This window comes from Sabethes cyaneus, chromosome 3 (genome assembly GCF_943734655.1).
Source record: "Sabethes cyaneus chromosome 3, idSabCyanKW18_F2, whole genome shotgun sequence".
Taxonomy (NCBI): domain Eukaryota; kingdom Metazoa; phylum Arthropoda; class Insecta; order Diptera; family Culicidae; genus Sabethes; species Sabethes cyaneus.
Genome location: NC_071355.1, coordinates 157035 through 178604, shown reverse-complemented (window position 1 = coordinate 178604; position 21570 = coordinate 157035). Strand labels below are relative to the sequence as shown.

General features: G+C 38.6%; 3 protein-coding genes across 3 annotated transcripts; 2 read left to right on the top strand and 1 right to left on the bottom strand.

Moving 5' to 3' along the window:
- The first annotated feature begins 11941 nt into the window (after nt 1-11941).
- Nucleotides 11942-12913, top strand: LOC128743849 (uncharacterized oxidoreductase TM_0325-like). The gene has a single exon (XM_053840531.1). The coding sequence runs from the start codon at nt 11975-11977 to the stop codon at nt 12743-12745; it is 771 nt and encodes a 256-aa protein (XP_053696506.1). The 5' UTR covers nt 11942-11974; the 3' UTR covers nt 12746-12913.
- Nucleotides 12914-12974: 61 nt separating this feature from the next.
- LOC128743850 (3-oxoacyl-[acyl-carrier-protein] reductase FabG-like) lies at nt 12975-14140 on the bottom strand. The gene is made up of 2 exons (XM_053840532.1): nt 13579-14140; nt 12975-13520 (listed from the first exon to the last, which is right to left on the bottom strand). Exons 1-2 carry the CDS (start codon nt 14129-14131, stop codon nt 13303-13305), a joined length of 771 nt encoding a protein of 256 aa, XP_053696507.1. The 5' UTR covers nt 14132-14140; the 3' UTR covers nt 12975-13302.
- Nucleotides 14141-20709: 6569 nt separating this feature from the next.
- On the top strand, nt 20710-21542 carry LOC128742069 (3-oxoacyl-[acyl-carrier-protein] reductase FabG-like). The gene is made up of 2 exons (XM_053838268.1): nt 20710-21265; nt 21325-21542. Exons 1-2 carry the CDS (start codon nt 20713-20715, stop codon nt 21540-21542), a joined length of 771 nt encoding a protein of 256 aa, XP_053694243.1. The 5' UTR covers nt 20710-20712.
- The last annotated feature ends 28 nt before the right edge of the window (nt 21543-21570 follow it).

The following is a 21570-nucleotide window of genomic DNA, read 5'->3' as shown; positions in this document are numbered from 1 at the left end:
AAGGAACTGAAACCCATCAAATGACTTTTGAAGAAGTTTTATAGTTAAAATAAATTTATATCGTTCTGAGTATACTACCTAACGATATTTGATGATTAGCTGTCTACATCTCTGCACTTATATCTTCTATTTGCATTAATGCATAAGATCGTCGCTAGTTTAGTTTTTACGACTCTTCAATGACTTAAGCTTTTAGGGTAGCTCCATTTCCTACAAAAACAAAATAAACATTATCACATAATAAAGTTGAATATTAATATCATCCATTAGAATATTTGCGAGTCGGTCCCGGCAGGATGCGATGAGATGAGGGCATTAAAAAATAAAACTAACATCCAGCGCACTCCGCAATGAATTGTGTGTAGCATGTGCCAGCTATGTTGCAGAAAAAAATACTTACATTTTAACCACCTCAATGTTGCTAGATACAAGAGACCTAGATAATAGCAGCTCGAGCCAGTAGCAACAGCCCCACCAGCATCATAAAAAAAATTATATTTCATTCCTCTTATCTTGAACCCAAAGGGAATTATCTGTGATAAAAAATGCAGGTAAACTTGAGCACCTTTATTTTTACTCACACTAGAGCCAGCAGTCCTTCTGGGTCCTTCTGGGTAGATCAACAACTTCTGCTGGATGCAGGCAGCAGCAACTTTAAGATACAAGTTTAAAACAAATCCGGTGGATTTGAAATGTTTGTACCTATATTATTTAGACCACAAAATTTTCACTTGTAAGTTGTATAGAAAACAAAGCTGTGTCTACATGACTGCAACAGAGGAAGAAAAAGTAATTTGATGTGTGACAAAATAACCGTTATGGTGGGTACATTGGTTAGGCTTCCACGCTAAACCAGACCAAAACATCTCAAACATTCTGAGTAATCTTGAACTAGCGGTCAACTACCGGTCGTAATAAGTGATCAAAGCAATCCAGCTCGGTAGATGCGATAAGGCGATTCGGAAATTCTATCAATTTTAATTCACTGTAGCAATGCAGTCCGTACACATACCTTGTCACCAGCCAGGCCGCCAGTGCAGGAAGCTGACAACGCGCACGGCAAAAATAGTGCTGCATCGTGCTCTCCGCAGTGGTTCTACAAGACCAGCTGCCACACTGATTCGTTTTTTTGTAAAGTGCCGCAGCGTGGCTTGCTGATTGCGCTCACGTCAAGCAAAAAACTACTGAACTGCTTTTAATGAAGTCTGTTGGTTATATTTTCATTTATTTCCCAATCCCATGCATGTAGGTACACCGAGCTGGAGGCAGTTTATCGCCACAGCTGCTACTTGTGACATAAGATAGGAACTTTCAAATTTTTCCTTTTAATTCTGCCATTTTTTGACAGATACAGATTTCTCCTCCGGCTTAATACCTATACCTATACCAATACACTATTTCCAGATTCTATTAAGATGGCCAACAATACTACTTTAGACAAAATCTTTGTTGGATAAAATGCTATGATTTAAAGTCTGTCGCGGCACCAGACCAATTTATAACATTTTTTATCATTTCGGCGTCCTTTAATTTAAAATTCATAATTAACTTTGAATGATATAAATTTACAGAACAGCTTAATTTCGAATATGATCTCACACATTTGTCCATGTCCAATATAACGTACCGTAAATTATAATTCTATTACTTGTTGTGAGCAAATCTTCAAGCACTGTTGAATGCCATCAAACGGAAAAGTAATTTCAATACTGTTGAACAAAAAACAAATTGCAAAAAATTACCATTTCCAGCACATTCATGCGAGCAACGAAAAAAAACTTTAAATAAACATACACAAGCGAAAGCCCCCGTTTCAGAAACCCAAACGTCAGAGGTTATTCGGCGATTCCTCTGATGGTCTAGCCTATTTGCGGGTTTTTTTTTGCCACCGCAAATATAATAAGGCTAGACAAAATTTCGGGCTAACACAATTTTTCATCGTTATCACCAGCACAAGCTCTCGCTATGCACAACGGAAAAGCACAAAGCATCGCTCGCTAGACTCGCAAGGATGCTAGCTCGTGTGGGCTGGAATCGGTCCTCCCAGCCACCCCTGCCTCCCTTTACCTATACTTTAAACACTGTTCATCTTCATCACTTGCTTTTAATAAATTGCTGTGCCAAGCATGATTGGTGTGTTGACTGCGGGAAGATAGAAAAATACCACCAGCGCGCTGAGCTCCCAGCGAGATCATCACACAGCGAATAATGTATCAATCGAATATCGCGAGAAAGATTTAGTGGTAGCTTTCATTCATCGTTTTTTCCGAAAATCTTATCCTAACGCTGAGGATCGCACATAAAAATTAAACACCCGAGTCACGAACACCCGAATAATTAACTCTACTCGATTGATTTATTTTATTCTCACTGGCGTACCTTGGCTGAGGCACACGTGCCCACATTCACAGTAAAATTTAATATAAAGCCAAATAATTTCTGTAACTCAGTCAGAAGTCCACAGTTTTTAATTTGTGCAGTTAGTAAAAATTAATTGCGTGAAAATAGTTCCAGTTTCAAGTTCCATTTCAAGTCGACTTGTAAATTAAATTTCAAGTTTAGTTTCAAGCCTAATTTAAACTCAAATTTAATTATATTTCATGCCCAATTTCAGATTGCAATTCCAAATACAGTTTCACGTGCAATTCAAATCCAACTGATTTCCAAATTCATTTCCTACTTTCGGGTCAATTACATAATCCTTAATTACATTATCATTATTCTATTATCTACTAGATTATCATTACCCAAGTAACAATTTGGGTTTTATTACAGTCTTATGATGGCATTTAAGAACAAAATTGGTCATGAAAACCGCCATAAGAGTACAATAAAACTCACATTGTTGTTTGGGTATTGCATTGATTATCCAGATTACATTATCCATTTAGTTGGATCTTTATCAAGCTCCCCCTTCTACTAACAATAATTCCTTCCCAGAAAAGCTTGTGAAGATGCAGAGGATTCCCTGGTCTTTAGTAGCAACAAGTATTGGACTAACATTCCTTCCCATCCCACCAGGACCCGCATTCGGACGTGGCCGGCATCAGTATTGATCAGCATGCAGAGAGCTGATAAGGTTGCACAATGAGGAATAGTGTACTATCCCAAGTATGCTTTTCCATTTACATATCATTTTGCAATTTGCATCGGTTCTGGTCAATAAAGTAGTAGCAGCGCACAGGCGGTATCCTATGCTTATGCTTATGCTTATGTTAATTTTAAGCCCCTCAAGCCAAGTCTTATTTCAATTTTGACCTTAAGAGCAACTCAGGTATAATTTCAAATCCTATTTCAAATCCAATTTTAAGTCTAGTTTCAAGTCCAATATAAAACTAATTCATTTCAACAAAATCAAAAAAGTAAAAATGAACACGAAGGAAAACGTGACCAAAACTGGACAACCGGGATAGAAAAAGAGGAAAACCGCAAGAGATAAAGAGAATAAAATCTTACACGAAAAAAGAAAAGGGAAAGAAAATATATGACACTGGCAAATAAAACAGGTCCTTTTTATGTTTATGGGAAAAAGGTGGTAAAAAGAAAAAGAGGGAAAACGAGGACACTTTACAGCAAAATATGAAGAACGGAGGAGAAAAGAAGGAAAAAGTATCAAGAAAACGAGGAACGAGAAATAAAATGATGATAAACTGGACAGAAAAGGAGTAAAAATGGGTTACAAAAGAAGGAAAAACAATGAGGAAATACGGGAGTAGAAAAATCGAGAAACATGAACAGAATAAGAAGAAAAGAGACAGAAAGGATCAAAATGCAGAGAAAATCGAAAACAGAAGAAAATAGCAGAAAAACGGAATAGAGGAAAATCTGAACACATGAGAGCAAAGAAACGGGCAACTGAACAGAAAGAGGAAACAGCGGAAAAAAGGAAAAACAAGAGGGAAAAGGAATACGGAGCATCAAATAAGAGAAATCAGAGGGTATCGCGGGAGAGAAAAAAAGCGATAGAGGAAACGATGATAACGAGAAAAAGAGGTCAAACGGAGTATGAAAGAAGAAAAGATGGGACAAAAAATCTGGAAATAGGACAGAAAGAGAAGAAAAGAAAAACAGGAAAATGGATTAAAGAAAAAGTTCGAAAACAGACACTGAGGAAGCCTGCAAGTCGTATGCGAAATACGTATCTGTCAAGAATAAAATATACATAGTAGAATTAAATTGGATAAGTTTTCTTTTCATTTAATTCCAGGTTAAAGAAAAAGGTAAAGCGAAAGAAAACAAGGCACAAAACCGGAAATAAAAAAAAACCAAAAAGGTAAGGGGAAAAGAGAGCCAAAAACCGAATCCACGTGAAAAGAAAAGAAGAAAAAATACGGCATTAAAAAGAGGCAAAACGGAACATATGAAAAACAACTACGAGAATGAGAGAAGATAACAGGATTTAGAAAAAGACTAAAACTGGAAATGAAAAAAAGGAGAATCAAAGTAAAAGTGTCGGAATATGAGTAAAATCTCAAAATACGTGGGAAAAATAGGACTGAAAACTAGAACAAATTAAGCATAAGCATAAGCATAGGATACCGCCCATGTGCTGCTACTCCGTTATTGACCAGGACCGATGAAAATTGCAAAATGATGGTTGGAAAAAGCATACTTGGGACAGCAGGCTATTTTTCATTATGCAACATTATCAGGTCCCTGCATGCTGATCAATACCGACGCCGGCCACGTCCGAATGCGGGTCCTGGTGGGATGGAAAGGAATGTTAGTCCAATACTTGTTGCTACTAAAGACCAGAGAATCCTCTGCATCTTCACAAGTATTTCGGGAAAGGAATTGTTGTTAGTAGATGGGCGGAGCTACATGGATAATGTAAGTATGTAAGCATCAGTCATATGAGACCTACCTGGATATTCGAAAATTTTCTTGTAAAGCCAGTAACTACGAAAATTAAGATATAAAAAATACCTTTTTAATAAATTTAATATAATGCCAATGGTGCTCATATAAAACCATAATTTAATTTATATCGAAAAATACTATGCACATGCGAGATTTACGGCTCAAAAACCACGTAACAACTTGAACTTATCCGCGATCAGGGAAATCAGGGATAATGAAACGAGTTAATATAGTCCCTAAGTTGATAAGCATTTCCTCTTACCAACGCTAATATGCAGAGATATAGCGCCCTACACGCTTAACTGAAAACTAGAACAAATTGGAAAGAAAGTTGAGAAAAACGGAACAATGAAACATAAAACACCGAACAGAAGAAAATAAAACGAAAGAAAAAGAGGAAGAAAATGGTCCAAAGAAGAAAAACGGAACTGGCAAAGAGAAAAATAAAACATAAATAAAGTAAAAAATATAAGAGAATTAAACGAAAAATGTCAATCCTAATTTCAAATAAAACTTCTTGTCTAATTTCGTCCACGTCCGGTTTGAAGTAAAACTTCTAGTTCAAATTAGTCTAAATTAGTAGAATTTAATTTTAGTTTCAAGTTGAAGTCAAATTTAAACTCTGATTTCAAGTCCAATTTGAATTACAATTTGAATTCTAATTTCAAGTTAATGATAGTACCATGTCTAATCTCAAGTGCGAGTCTAATTTAAATCTAATTTATGTCCAATATTAAATTTCAATTTTAAGTTCCAGTCCGAGGCTCCCTGGGCTTGGTGGTTCAGCCTTTGGGGGCGTACTTCCGGGTGACGAATGGGAGCGAAAGCTAAAAAGAGTCAGAGTTTTTATGTTTTTTGATTTTTGTTTTTGTTTGAGTCTGTCTCCTATTTAGTATCTTATGTGGGCGGAGTTTTACGATGCTACTTCCACTTCCAGTTGACTTGTGATTCTTGGGATCTATCTAGATTTGAAGAACACTGTCTCACACGCCGACCAAACCGTCTTATCTTTTTTTTTTCGAATAATATACCAACACGGAGAATAAAAATGTAGTTTCAACCATATTTATGGTTGTTTTACGCACAAACAAAAATTTCGTTTTGTTTCAAACTGAAATGTATGATTGAAATGAAAATATTTATTGTTACATCAATGTCAACTTCAAATTTGAAAATATTTTACTTTTAATTCAAAACTGTTATTTTCTTGATTCAAACAGAATCTCGTTTGGAAACAACAATATTTTCAGGTTGTTATAAAAATATTTTATTGAGACTTAAAACAACAATCATTTTGTTTGAAACAAACTGGAGCTTTTTCGCACCGTGAACCAAAACTGACTAAAAATCCCGTTTCTTCTTATTTTTTCTTTTCAACCTCATCTTCCACAATGCATTAATGTGTGTGAGAGGCAACGAGGGTATTTCAGGTAATCACCGAGGATAGAAGACGCTGATGACGAAGAATCTAGAAACTAGAACTAGATGAAAGAAGAATGGTCCAAGAAAGACAGAAAGGAGGTTTGATAGGAACAGATGCAAAATACATGGTGGGACCGGCAAACTGTGACACCAGGTATGTGGGTACAAGGTAGGATATGTGTCCCCAACAGCGTTTCGATTAGAGAAGTGCACGGCGGTTGCATCATCTATACGTTGCAGTCTCATTATATTTTTTTGTGTTCAACACTGTTCTGAGCTATCAGCTATCCACTGCTTTTCGATCGGTCAGCTAGCACCGAGAACCAGGATTCGGTTAATCGGCACGATTATTGTTCTCAGATGCCGGGTCTCTCTCTGCCTTGGCGCAGCATGGAGGACATAGATATTTCTTACTGGCGAGCTTTGATTTCATATTCCGTCTTAATATTGTACTCCCTAATTGCGGTATTTATGGCCAGCTTAAGCTGATTGCATATATTCAAATAGTTTTCCGAATTACCAGGACATCTGGACTTTCTTGTTTTTTTAAATTTGTTTGCCTTTTGCCTACGATTTACTAAATTTTTAATTTGCATTTGCTATAGATATTTCTTACTGGCGACCTGGTCTCCTGGACCCCCTTATGCGCTGAAATGAAAAATGAAAGTGAGAGACGAGTATGGTACAGCACGACAACACATGACAAACTATGACACAAAGACCTCACTGAGCAATCCTGGGTGATATTGGTCCTCTTGGTCCGAGGAACGGCGCTCAATTGACCGAAGTGTGTCAGTCCGGTCGGCTAATACCTACTCAGCTTGCGGACCGAGACCCAATCAGCAATACGCTACAGTCCTTCAACTCGCTGAAAAAAAAGACTCAAAAAGGCAATGACAAAGTTTGAAAATTCTAAAATCTTATAAAGTATCTTAAAATCGATAAAGCATTACCAAGTTCAAATTTGTTTCCCGAATTGTTTTTCAACTAAGAAGAACTCCGACCTTATCACACGTGTTCAGACACATACTCAGCCACCATGAACAACCACATTGCACTAGAGTCAATTTGTTTTATTTTCGAAGCCTATCTAAAGACAGTACTGGCCAACCAGTGTTCAATCGACCAGCATAGGCTAGTCCGTCTGGAGTACTGCTGCAAGATAGAAGCTATAAAATTTATTCTTCTTTTGGGTTGAGCCTTGAAAATCAAGCTGCCAGGCAGCTCCAACTCAGCCCTTCCAAATTCTTCCTTCCTACATTTACCAATAACGAAGTCTCTTACCAGGGCTAGTTATAAGAGTGGTGCTCAGGGACCGAAACGGTTACATTTTTTCTATACATTTGCCAGTATGCAGTGCCATGCCAATACCGTCGCTTCGTATTGTTTCTGTATCGAGAGAGCCTATCTCTTGATGTGTTGAAACTAGCTGGAATACGTACATGATAATAAGCAAACATTCTTATTTCACTGTGACCAGTCAAAAAAGATGTCACAGTATAGAAGTGACAGGCATTCGCCGCTTTACTTACAGTTCTAGCTGGAATAGTATGGACAAGCGATAGAGAATAAGGTGTAATTATTGATGCGTTTTTCACCCGAAATTTATGTAATGAAAATTGTTGAATTTTTGCACGGTTTTGTGGTTGATCACTACTTTAAAGATCTTGTAAGAATACATGCAGTAGAGTTCGTTTTCAATTTTTGGAACGTTCTTCTTTGAATCCGCATTATTTGGAGAAAAGCTGTAGGCATACGAATGAAGCAGCAAACGAGAATACCAAAAACCACTACACCTTTGGTCATGCATGGTGCTAGAATGTTGAAGCGTGTCTCTGCCGCTCCGAAGTGTGTACGACACGACGAGCATGCGATGTTTTCGTTTTTCTGGTATTTCTTATCAGTGCGTGTGTACCAGAAATCTGCCGCATGACTGGTCACAAGAAATAATGTCAAATGTCTTCAGATTTTGGTCACCAACCAGTACATTTTACGTCCCTGGTGGTGCTTGCTTGAGGTGCGAAAGCCTCTTGTCCAAGGGTAAATTATAACTTGTTCCATGCAGAGTAGTAAGACAAAAACATACACACGTACACCCTCACTTTGTGCTGAACTCTGCGACCATGAAACCATGGTCAATAACGGAGTAGCAGCACACGGGCGGTATCCTATGCTTATGCTTATGCTTATGCCTAACTCTGCGACCTTGAAGCCTCTAGACGGGGCTAGTTATAAGAATGGTACTTGCTCGAAGTACGAATAGAGTCTCTTGTCCAAGGGCAAATTATAAGTAGTCTCCGCACTTCCTCTTCCTGGCTAGAGAGCATCGGATGGTTGAAAAGTATTAAAAAGTATAAACGGAAAAAGGAGAGATGGTCGATTACAACGGGTGAGATCACTTGAGAGGAAATGACTCCTATGTAAACTTAAAAATTGAATTTTTCAAAAAACTCAAGATAAAATATTTTAACATCTTTTTAAATTAATCTTTTTGACCAATACTAACCTTCTGTGAAGAAAAATCTGAGGTGCATGAAAGTTAAATAATAAGTGCCTTCGGACATAGCGTGCACCAGTTGTTTGTGGTTGAGCATGCTAGTGTTTATTCTTACAATTTATCTTCATTTGGGTAGATGCTCCAACAGTTGTGATAGTACCACTAACAATGGAAACTCCAAATATTCCATTATTTTTGCATGTTTTGGTCATTTGGCTTACCAAATGATACTGGTACTGGTAGTTAGGTACTTATCAAACTTGTACCAAAATCTGCAAAAATAATCGAATTCAAGAAACAAGGCATGAAAACATCCATGACATGAATGAAACAAGACATGAAAAGTAAAATATTTTTTGGAAGTGTATAAATCTATTTCGCCTTCTACTAACAGCAATTCCTTCCCTGAAATACTTGTAAAAATGCAAAAGATTTTTGGTCTTTAGTGGTAATAAGAGTATTGAACTAACATTCCTTCCCATCCCACAAGGACCCGCATTCGGACGTGGCCGGCATCGGTATTAATCAGGGACTTGATACGGTTACCTAATATCGTATCTGTGCCACCCAAGTATCTGCAATTCTCTCAGTCCTGGTCAGTAACGGAGTAGCAGCACACAGACGGTATCATATCGACGGTATGTAATTTCTGATTAAAAGCTATTTCCATGAATTATCTCCTAACTAAATTGTAGTTTCTCTGCTATTTAACTAACACTACGTTTTCTTAGTTCTCTTGGAAGCCTCCAGAACTTTTATTTAGAATGTATTTGAGTTAGGTCACACAATAATATGTCATATGTCATTTCATTCAAAGCATTTTCAGCTTTTTTTCTAAGAAACAAGAAAAAAGGCAACTGTACTATAGTTACTATATATATAGTTCGGCGGATAGAAAACCAGGCGAATTGGCATCCCTGATTTATGAAATTAAATTTGAAATTATGGTGAAATGTGCAGGTTTATACGAAAAATAATCACTGGCGGGTGTTGAAAATGACTAGTTCTATGAAAATAAAGTGTATTTTTTTACCATTACTCCTGCATTTTGGATTTTGAAAAGCTTTTGGCTCCGCTTTTGACGTTTATTTGGCTCCCGATTTTCTATCCGCCGAACTATATATATAGTAACTATAAACTGTACCTATACATAGACTATGCTGTGAATCAAAATACATCATTCCATAGCCTGCTGGGACGACATTGAACTTCCTGCGGATAAAAATCTGTCACACAAAAGATATCCCGCATCTATTTAATGACTCTAATGAGCTTTTGCTGTCACATCACATCAATGCTAACGAACGAGTATGTCTTACTTATTAAGGAAATCGAACAGACTTCTATTCAAAATAGCTTCTCGCTGTCATGTGTTTCCCTGCGTTTGGTGGCAATTATTTCTATTACAAGCATTTGCTTTAGTTTTCTCGTTTTATAATAATTAAATTTTCTTGCAAACTTATTTTAAATGGAAAACTTGTTTTCCCATTTAATACAACCAAACGCCAGAAAATTTGTTTGGGAAGCTAATGGCACTTCATTCGTTGCGTTCTCTGCGCTGACGCTGAATGCAACGTTTTAATTCAAATTGGATTTTGTTCCCTGTGCAATTGCAAAACAGTGTATTCTACACACAGGATCACGTAGGGATATTCATATTCGATCACGCACTCGTGCGGTGCGACACTGACTGGTCCGCCCATGCAATTTTTGATTATATATTCATCAAGCGATTGCCCGGTGGATTAAGTCAACTCGTTATTTTGAAGGTATAATATTTAGTTGGAATGTAATTTCGATTCACCACATATTGAAGCTCGGACTTCGAAATCGTGTTGGTTCGGCAATAATTGGCATTTGTTGGAGTGGGCATGGGAAATGCAATTCCCACCAGAGGGCAACGTTTAATTCCAGCCGGTAACGTTTCTGTAGATTCTGTTGAATTGCACTATAAATTCAATGGCTTGGGGCAAACTTGAAAACATGTATTCAGGTTATTATAGACTGTAACTTAAAATATGCGAAAAGAGATGTTTGCTTTTCAAACATTCCCTTGTTTGTTGGACGTTGTTTCAACCATAATATTAAATTTCTTTTTCAACATTTCCTTCTATCCTTTGATTAGTAAATCTGAGTCATATTTTCATCAAAAAACACTTAATTGCCTTTATGTCTTCAACAGCTCTAATATTTATTTCAAATTGCATTATAGCTTAAGGATTTGGTCCTTTTTTTAATAATTGCCAGCGGGAATGTATACTGAACGTTTTTGCGGTTCCATTAGGCAGAGCTGAAATTAAAGACAGCTTCGCTTGTATCATCAATCGTCTCAAAGCTCAGTGTATACCCTTTTTGTAGCAATTAGCAATAATTTTTCCTTCTTCTCAACCTCCCATAATAAAGGAGCGGTCAAATCATATTCTGTAGCCGACTGCTTCGTCCCGCGATTATGACTTTTTTCTTCTCTTGGTGCCTCAAGAAGTTTTAATGAACTCGTCCTTGAGCAGAGTCTTAGCAGCACAAAATTAAGCGCTTCAATTAAAAAATATTTTGACCAACAACCAGTAGTGTTGCTTGTTAGCGATAGTTTAGCCGCTAGTTTGTGGATTTTGCATCTGATGAATCATTCATTTTTGTTATTTTCTTTATGAGAATATTGTTATTGTAGCTTTTAGAGCTCGGAACTTAGATCAATAGGTGTATTTCACTGAAAATCTCGCACAAAAATTTGTCCTAACCTCACCTTATAGAAAGCCTAAATGTATGCAACGTGTATTACTTTTTTTGCTTAATACAAAACCACGGTATAGAAATCCGGTAATCAGATTTTTACGACAAACCTCTACTTTAGAGTCTAATTAGGTTTGCGCCTAAATGTAGCTTCGTAGCACTAAGGTAAATGGACCTAATTTTTCCTGTGCCATACGGAAGAATAGAAACAATTACTTTACACTTAAATGGATGAGTTTTTCATCGTTTGTCTAAGCTCTAAACAGTATGTTATTCCAATGCAATAATATAACCCCAGGGCCAATTACCCTAACGGATGCTTTTCGTTTCCACTCACACCAATGAAAGGGCCCATTAGCAACATCAAAATAGTGGCCAGCCAAGCCAGCTCTCAATTAACTTGTTTATCAGTGACGGTTCGGTTCAGTCGCATTGTGTTATTTACCGGTTTTACGTAATACAGCAATGAACTTCGCCGGCAAAGTGGTTCTTATTACCGGGGCAAGCAGCGGAATCGGAGCTGCCACGGCCGTGAAATTATCCAAACTGGGCGCCTCCCTTGCCCTGACCGGTCGCAAACTAGAAAATCTGAATGATATTGCAGCAAAATGCTCATCCAGTGGAAGTTCGGCACCATTCGTAGTGTCCGGCGATATCAGTAAAGAGGCCGATACGGAAAAAATTCTCAAGGCCACCATCGAAAAGTTCGGCAGACTCGATGTGTTGGTAAATAATGCGGGAATTATTGAAACCGGTACGATCGAAACGACCAGCCTAGAACAGTTCGATAGAGTGATGAACACCAACATCCGAGCGATCTATCATTTGACTATGCTGGCGGTGCCACATCTGATCAAATCCCAGGGCAACGTAGTCAACGTGTCCAGTGTCAACGGAATCCGTTCGTTCCCGGGAGTTTTGGCGTACAACATATCTAAAATGGCCGTTGATCAGTTTACGCGTTGCGTCGCTCTAGAGTTGGCTGCCAAAAACGTTCGAGTCAATTGCGTCAACCCGGGGGTGACGGTAACGAATCTGCACAAACGCGGCGGAATGGACGAGGAAACGTACGGGAAATTTTTGGAGCACTCCAAAACTACTCATGCCATGGGACGGCCAGGGCAGGCTACGGAAGTGGCCGACGCAATCGTATTTCTGGCGAGTGAATCGGCATCGTTTATCACCGGAGCGAGTCTGCCGGTCGACGGCGGACGGCATGCCATGTGCCCGAGATAAGGAAAAACAAACAACGATGATGCGAAATTGGCGAATTTTGGAGTTTGAATGATATTGATTTTCTACTTGCATTTACATTGCATTTTGTTATTATTAGAGCATATGTGCGTGAATAATTTGTCAATTACAGTACGCATTGATGCAATAAGCTAATAAATGTTTGAATTTGCAAGGTTTGTCTGTGTTAATTTTGATTGACATCATAATTAATGACCCTTATTATTCACTTACATTCTGTATTTCGGCAGATCTTAATTTTGTTCGACTTATTTCGAACGAGTTGTTTTATCCATTTGATTTTGCTGGCAGCATGGAGAATACCTTCCATTTTTGTCCAGTATTGAGATATTCCTTTACATCTTATGAATATCTTAACCACTTCCTATGAAAGTACGGAGCAATATATTTTAAAGTGAATCATAATTTACTGTTTATTTGGCAGTCTAATAAAATAGTACAACAGGACCAAAATATTTATTTTTTCTACACCACAAAATGCTTGAAAAACATGATATTCTTGAAAAATTCTAAGGCACGGTTCTCTCGAACATTATGTTCTATCTTGGACACATGGCGTGACGCCCACCGTCAACATTAAGCGTTACGCCCGTTATGAAACTCGCCGCATCCGAAGCCAAAAATGCTATAGTAGCAGCAACTTCCCCCGGTTCCCCTGGACGACCCAAGGCGTGGGTTTGTTTACATTTTTCCAGAAACTCAGCATAGGCTTTCTCGTCCATTCCACCGCGTTTATGGATGTCGGTAACAATCACTCCTGCAAGCAAAACACAATTATAATCCTGTACGATATCCTGAGCAATTTCAACACCAACCAGGATTCACTGCATTAACACGGACTTGTTTTGCTGCTAACTCCAAAGCAACACATCTAGTAAATTGGTCAATTGCTGCTTTCGAAATTCCGTATGCCAAAATTCCTGGAAAAGATCTATTCCCAGCTACGCTGCTCACATTCACGATATTACCTTTATTTTCAATCAGCAACGGAACGGCCAACATTGTCAGATGATATACTGCCCGGACGTTTGTGTTCATGACCTCATCATACTGTTCCAAGCTTGTATTTTCAATTGACCCATTTGCAATGATACCGGCATTATTGACCAGGACGTCCAAGCGTCCCAGTTTAGCTGTAATTTCATCTATTACCTTTTTGTTATCCTCCACTTTGGTAACATCAGCTTCCAATAGTAGTGGCTTCTGCTTCGATAGGGCTTCACAAGCCGCACCAACCTTATTCAAGTTGTCTTTGTTGCGCCCGGTCAGCACCAAAGTAGCGCCATACTTTGCTAAATGCTTTGCCGTTCCTTCACCAATCCCGGACGAGGCGCCGGTAATCAGTACAACCTTACCCGTAAAATCCATCCTCTAGTTTTGTAAAAAATGACAAACAATCTTAATCAATGGCAATTATAATACTGGATGGAAAGCTTTAAACGACAATCGGTTTGGTATAGCAGATAGCACAAACTGATAAAAATTACACAACTGTCAGCAACGACAACTAACGTGACGTAAAATATGTGTCTGCCATCAGACCGACGAGACTAGCAGCAGCGTATTTGTGGCATGCGCAGTAACCCACACCAAAGTATAAACATACTACATACCTGACAACCAAAATAACCACAATAACGCAGCAACCGGTGTTTTCTAGCTCCACAACGTGACCGCTATCGAAAAAAACGAAAATAAAATCATCTGTTCAAGCTCAACAGCTTCAACAGTTCAGAAAATGCATTGTCATCTCTATATTTGTAGGCCAAAAGCGAGATAACAAATTCTTTAAAATTCAATCGTAAGGTGATAGCAGATAATGAAAAATGTTTTTTGTCAAGCTCATTTCCTTAGATTTTCAGGTATCAGGTGATAGGGGAACTGGGGGGAAAATGAACACCCTTAGCAATGTCGCCATTTGCTTCCCCAGGAACCAACCAAATGCTGAACGCACTACATGAATTGAAAGCTGGATTCATATTCCACGTAGCAAAATATAAAGATGTTTGAAAAAGGACGATATGTCATGAAAAATCCCTTATTTTCGAAAGTGTCACATTCGAGCCTGATTTTTTTCGTGTGGGTAAAATGAACATGCAGTGAGGACAAAATGAACATGTCATAGAAAACTAAAGTTAACATGCAGTTTGGATAAATTAAACATTATTTTACCTTATCATTGTTCTACATAAGCTGTAGATATTCAACAAGGCTGCTAAAATTAAAATAGGACTCCACAAAGTTAACATAATGTATCTTCGCCACGTTCATATAATGCTTGACTTTCAACTCGCTTCATCGGTCATTTTCCGTTATTTTTCGAGAGACTCGATCATTTTTATTGATTGAATTGTAATTAGGTTCTGGCTGCTGATATATGGAAAATAAAACATCATTGTACACATAGTTCATTTTGCCCCCATAGTGAAGTGTTCATTTTGCCCCCAAAACACCAATTGTTTTCTAGTGTTTATTATAAACAAACAGTTGATAAAAATATTTGGAATTTTCGACAGATCCGCAGGACAGTGATAAGCAAACAACACTAAATGATACCAATAGTCGAAATTTAATTTGTTTCGCCAAAAAAGCTTATATACTATTAGTGGAAATTACCATCAGCGTCAGATTTCAACAAATATTTTTTACTTTTTCAATTTTTTTCACATTAGAAAACTTATGCTCACCACGTATTGTCTCAAACAGCTTGAAATACTTCTAGGAGAAGATACCTATTGGTCTGGTACAGATTTTAAGCGGTTTACTGGCAATTTGGCTACCTGTTCATTTTACCCCCCCTGTTCATTTTACCCACAGTTCCCCTACCTGATAGATTTTGAAAGTTGAAATTTGACTAGAAATCGGACTTGAATTTGGACTAATTTCGGCGTCAAGCTAAGCTCTTCAAATAGAACCGGAAATTGGGCCTAGAATTAGATTTCAAATTAGACTTAAATTTGAAGTAGTTTGAACTGGAAGTTTTATTTGGAATTAAACATGGAATAGGACTCAAAAAATAATTTGAAGCTTTTATTTGAAATTAAACTTGAAACTCTACATGAATTGGAATTAGACTTGGAATTGGATTTGAATTTAAAGTTAAAATTTGACTAAAAATGAAATCAGAGTTAGAAAACCCTAAACCTATAATTGGAATTAAACTAGACTTCAATTTGGGCCTGAAATTTGACAATTAACGTAAAGGGTAACTTCTCGTTTACCCTTTTGTTTCATTTCCTGTTTTCCTCACTCTTTTTATCTCCTGTCCTTCATGTTTTTGGTCTTTATCTGTGCCGTTTTCATTTTTTGATACCCCGCTCTTCCGTCTTTTCTGTATCTTTTTATCTGTTTCGGCTCTTTTTTTTCATTTCCTCGCCGGTTTTTCTTTTTTATCTCCAGCTTTTCGTCTTTGTCTCTTCCACTTTTCTCATTTTTCTGTCTCATTCTCCCGTTTTTTGTTCTATATTTCTTAGGGTGACCACACATCCTGATTTACCAGGACACGTCCTGTTTTCGCATGTCCATACTGTTGTCCTAGTGTCCTGATTTACAGTGAAAAATCCTGATTTACAAAATGAGTAACGCAGGATTACTAAAGAAATTGAAACACAAATGATTTTTAAGTCCTGTTTTCGCATGGTATTGTCAGTCCCTCACGAAACAGGTTATCTTGCCTTCATAAATATCTCAATGCTCGATTTTACATATTCAGTTTCGTAATTGTAGCATTCCGACTGTTTAGGCCCAGACACAATGCATGCGGATTTTACTACGTTGCGGATATGTAACCAGTGACCGTATGGCAACCCAAGAATGCCGAGATTAAACGCGAGTAGCTCGTATTAAATGAATAAAAAGACAAGAAAATAGTTGCCATTGGTCACAGGTATTGTCTCTAACAAATCCCACAAATGACACGACGAGAAGCAACCGTAGTACTTCTACTCACCGCCAGAGGACTCATGCGAGACAACGGACGACCGAAGAAAAGCGGTGCAAACGACGGAAAATGGGAAGGAATTAATGGGAGCGCAGTTGGAGAGCGCGAAATGTTATCCGCCATCCTGAACGATCCAATAATCCGGCTAACCTGAAAGCGAAAGGTCGCAAAGATCAAAGACTGCAAACCAACAAAAAAGAAAGCAGTAGAGCCACAAAGGTTGGCTAAATAAAGAATAGAGTTACAGCTGAAAGGTGAAAGGTGAAAGAGTGGAGAAGAGGATCGTGCCGGATATACTGGTCGTTCAGGTAAAATGTTAAGCCGGATGTAAGCGGAAAAAAGCCTCCAACTGACGCCCACCCTCCATTTTCTTTCCCCCCATTGTGCTCACAGGACCTCATTGTATAGTTTTGTATACCTCGTATACTAAGGATTAACCCGATCCCGTGGCCCGGTCGCTATAATACCGGCCGTAAGTGTGAGCACGTTGGCATCAGAGACGGTGATCGACGCCCATACGTATCCTCCCAATACCCAGAAGGGAAAGCGGCGGCGGTGTCCGGAAGGTGCGAAGCGGAAGTAGGCGACTGCGGACGGAAAGGGGGCCCCGAAGTGAAAGATAGAAAGCTAAGAGGTAGGAGATAGACAGTAAGAAAGTGGGTTGAATAAAGTGTCGACAGAGAAGAATAAAAGGGAGTTTGCTTGAGATCGATTCCAAGTGTTTTCTTGTCCGGTAGCCAAGAGCGTATGCCGACCCTGAGGCAGTGAAGAGGGGAGTCTCCGCATTACTGTGTGTGTCCTTTACCCGCTAGTTACAAATATTTGACAGAAAACCCATGGAAAAACTGTCAGATTGCCGCAACCACAGTGCGTTGAACGTATGGGACTGCGGGACAAAAATCAAAACTGCTGATTTTAGACATTTTATCAAGCTAGTGTAATGAAAAAAGTAGTTTGTGATAATCGAAGCTAGTATTTGCTTAAATGTCTCAAAATATTTACATAATGACAAAAATGTCCCAAACGCCAAATTTTTTCGCAAGCATTGTAAAAGTTTTTCATCATTATATGGGTTGCCGTCGGTTATAAAACTACCAAAGTTGTTTGTGAAAGTGGCATTTGTACTAGAAATACTTTGGTAAATTCAGCAAAGCCATCTAGTGTTAGATTAAGCAGCACTCGAAGATCAACCTTGGCTGCAATTTCGGTAATCGAAAAAATTTTCTTCAGTGCATGAAAGCTTGGAAAGCTATGTTTATAGAAGACGTTTGAGCATTTCTAAGTAAAATATACGTTTGCACTAACAAATCTATATCTGTGAACAGAGCTAGTATTTGAGTAATACTTAAGCCGTTTTTACCATTCTCAGCCGTAACGGAAAAGTAAATAATAATTTTCCATGGCATAATTTGAGACAAAGTCTGCAGCTCGACGTTTTGTTTTTGTTGGGCAATTTTTGAAAACCATTTAATTAGATCCACGAAACGAATTTCCAGCAGGAAAATCGTTATCATTGATTATTCGTCATAATTATTAACCCGAGAAACGGGAAAAAACGGCAGCCGGCATTAAGTTTATTAATTTTTTTAAAGAAATATTTACTCGCTATATGAAATAAAATCGCTTTGAGTTTAATTTTGAACAGTAATAGCACAAAGCTTCATAAACAGTAGTTTCTTTTAACAGGGATAACATAATATAGTAGAATCAACGGAAATCTGACGGTTTATCAGTGCTTGACGTTGATCTACAAATATTGACATATCTTGCAGAGTTGCAGGTAGTTGCAGCTGAAATCTGTTCGATCTTGTAGAGGACACTTTGAACAATTATTCTGTGTAAATTTCAGCTTTGAAGTCGGTGGAACATTTTTTAAATCAGTAATCAAAGTTGGAGTTCTGTTTTTTTGAAGGACAATATCTATGCCGTTTCTATGGGGCGATTTTTTAGGAGTAAGGTCAAAATGAATTCCTTCTATAACCAAAATTTGTTCTACTAACCTTGATTGTTATTCTCCATTTTAAAGATTTTGGTTACACAAACTATGAAATTTTTGCGAGCGTGATGAATAACCTTCAAAAATGAAAGCAAAATTTGTAAGTAAAATCCACTCTGCAACTTGACAGTTTGAACACTTGTAATAGTAGTTGTGGCGCTTTCCCAAGCAAACTAATACTTGTTTATATAGCAGAAGGCATCTATAAACAATTCTAAATACTTAGTATACCCGATTAAAATAAAGTGAAAAACGATTTTTGTCTATGGCTCAACGCACTGTGCAACGTAGTAAAATCCGTACGCGTTGTGTCTGGGCCTTTTGTCGGGGGTAGACCCGATGACGAGAAGGAAGCTTTCTGTGTGCAGCTAGAAGTGACGTACAAATTATTTGCCACGGTTCAGGTCGGTAGAGAACATTTGCGTAGCTAGAGGGTGCATCTAGTGGATCAGGCCCCCTCCAGAAATCCCATCATTGGAATTTGAAAACCGGAAAAAATCAGTGTACATGTTTCCAGAAATAGTTCCCTATTAATTTTTCTCGCACAAAACCCAAACGAATATCAACAGCTTTGTAATTACGAAAACTGACATATGATAGGGACGAGGGAGGAAATCACAAGCGAGCGCGAGATGGTCTTCAAGTGGGAGCAGTTCTTCGGTGAACACCTCAAAGGCGAAGTTACAAAAGGAGGCGGAACCGAAGTCAACCTGGGAGTACTCATGGAAGATAGCATCATCCCAGCACCTGATCTCTAAGAAGTCAAACAAGAAATCGAATTGCTGAAGACCAATATAGCCACTGATAAGGACCGTCTACCGGCAGAGCCTTATAAATGTATCCGAGAAACACTGGCAACGGCTCTACACTGGGTTATTTCCAAGATTTGTGAGGAGGAGAAGCAACCGATGGAAATGGAGGGAAGAAGAGGCGGCATAGCGCTGGTAAAGCCGCCTCAGAAATATCGGGAGTACAACGTGCCCACGAGTCACATCTTTATTGTTTTTCAAGCAGCATACGATACAGTCGATCGAGACCACCTATATGGCAGATAATGCAAGAGCACGGGTTTCCGTATAAACTGACTGAACTAATCAGCGTTACAATGGATCGAGTGCACGTTTCGGGCGCATCTCGGAGGCACTCTTGAATCCCTTCGAGGCTCAGCTCCTGAATCCTTCGAGCTCCTGAATGCTGTTCAACATCGCTCTTGAGGGGGTGCTCCGACAAACGGGTACCGAAACGAGAGTCATAATTTTTACCAAGGGCCAACTCCTAGCAAGTAACTTTAGCACAATCTTCAGCAAATCTAGTTAGTTCGTCTGCTTTCCCAAAGAAATAGATATTGTCGGTAGAACAGCATCTGTGGTGGTGGCTGAACAAACTAAAGCTCAAAGTAGCGAAGATTGGGTTGAAGAAAAATGCGTCCAAACTAAAGTACCGTGAACCGTTCTCCCGATACTCGACACTCGACAATGCCTGAGGCGAGTCGAGTTGCCCGACATGACTTACAAAATAGAGCCCATATTCATTCGATTTACTGTCCTTGTAACGCTGATGTCTTTTAAGTAGATGTCGTTTTTTGTGTTAATTTACTATCATGAGAATGTTGCAAACTGGGGCCCTTTGGCTCCTTGTCCGCCCCTGGCTTTGCCTTCCCACCAGGTGGAAAATTGAAGCCAAAAAAGAATTAACATTATGGCTTCAGTTGGAAACCGAATTTCTGGACTAACGAAAAATCGATTATTATTACTAGTCCAGAAATTCGGTTTCCAACTGAAGTTATAATATATGAGCCTAAGTACAGAACCTCATTTCGTATCAAATAAATTCTAGAAGTTAGAAATCATAATAAAAATCTAGTAAGCACTGGAATTCCCATGTAAACACGGTTGTCATTTTAAACCGCGTCGAAACATTTCAAAGTTAACATTTTCAAGTAGAATTTCGCTTAAAAACAGCTAATAAAACACATTCAGCTGAAACAAAAAAATAAAGGGCAAATTAGGATCCATGAATTTCAGTGGCAAAGTGGTATTAATCACGGGTGCTAGCTCCGGAATAGGAGCGGCTACAGCGCTGTACTTCTCGAAACTCAAAGCAACTCTAGCCTTGGTGGGCCTAAACATTGACCAGCTGCAACAGGTTGCGTCGAAATGTGAAACTGCCGGAGGCAGTAAACCAATGGTCACTGCAACCGACTTAACCGATGAGTCGGGCAATACGCAACTGATAGCGGAAGTGATTAAAACTTTTGGTAAACTGGATGTGTTGGTTAATAATGCAGGCAAAGGATCGGCCGGAACCATCCTTTCAACTAGTCTGGCGAATTACGATGACATTATGAGGACCAATGTACGATCGGTATTTCAGCTGACGCAATTGGCGGTTCCTCATCTAATCCGTACCAAAGGTAACATCGTCAATGTGTCAAGCGTAGCCGGACGGCGATCATTTCCGGATTTTTTGGCTTACTGTATTTCGAAAGCGGCCATCGATCAATTGACGCGTTGCGCTGCTCTTGAGCTGGCACCAAATCAAGTTCGAGTCAATGCCGTAAATCCAGGTTCGAATAAAAATTTATTCTACAATAATATCAAAATAGCTAAAAGCCCTCAATTTCAGGTGTTATTGTTACAAATTTCCATAGGCAAGCTGGTATGAAGGAGGAAGCCTATAAAGCTTTTTTGAAAAGATGTGAAAAAACTCATGCACTGGGAAGAGTTGGCCAAGACTCGGAAGTGGCATCGGCAATTGCTTTCTTGGCCGGTGATACAGCTAGTTTCATAACTGGTCTTTGTCTGTTTGTTGATGGGGGTAAACATATTATGTGCCCGCGATAAGAATATTTAGTAAACTCCACTTATGAAT

Excerpts from the sequence above, each read along its gene's own strand:
- LOC128743849 (XM_053840531.1), top strand. The coding sequence starts at position 11,975 with ATGAACTTCGCCGGCAAAGTGGTTCTTATTACCGGGGCAAGCAGCGGA.
- LOC128743850 (XM_053840532.1), bottom strand. The coding sequence starts at position 14,131 with ATGGATTTTACGGGTAAGGTTGTACTGATTACCGGCGCCTCGTCCGGG. Across the intron at positions 13,521-13,578 it reads TGTTAATGCAGTGAATCCTG|GAGTGATTGTTACCGACATC; the intron begins GTTGGTGTTGAA and ends TTTTGCTTGCAG.
- LOC128742069 (XM_053838268.1), top strand. The coding sequence starts at position 20,713 with ATGAATTTCAGTGGCAAAGTGGTATTAATCACGGGTGCTAGCTCCGGA. Across the intron at positions 21,266-21,324 it reads AGTCAATGCCGTAAATCCAG|GTGTTATTGTTACAAATTTC; the intron begins GTTCGAATAAAA and ends CCTCAATTTCAG.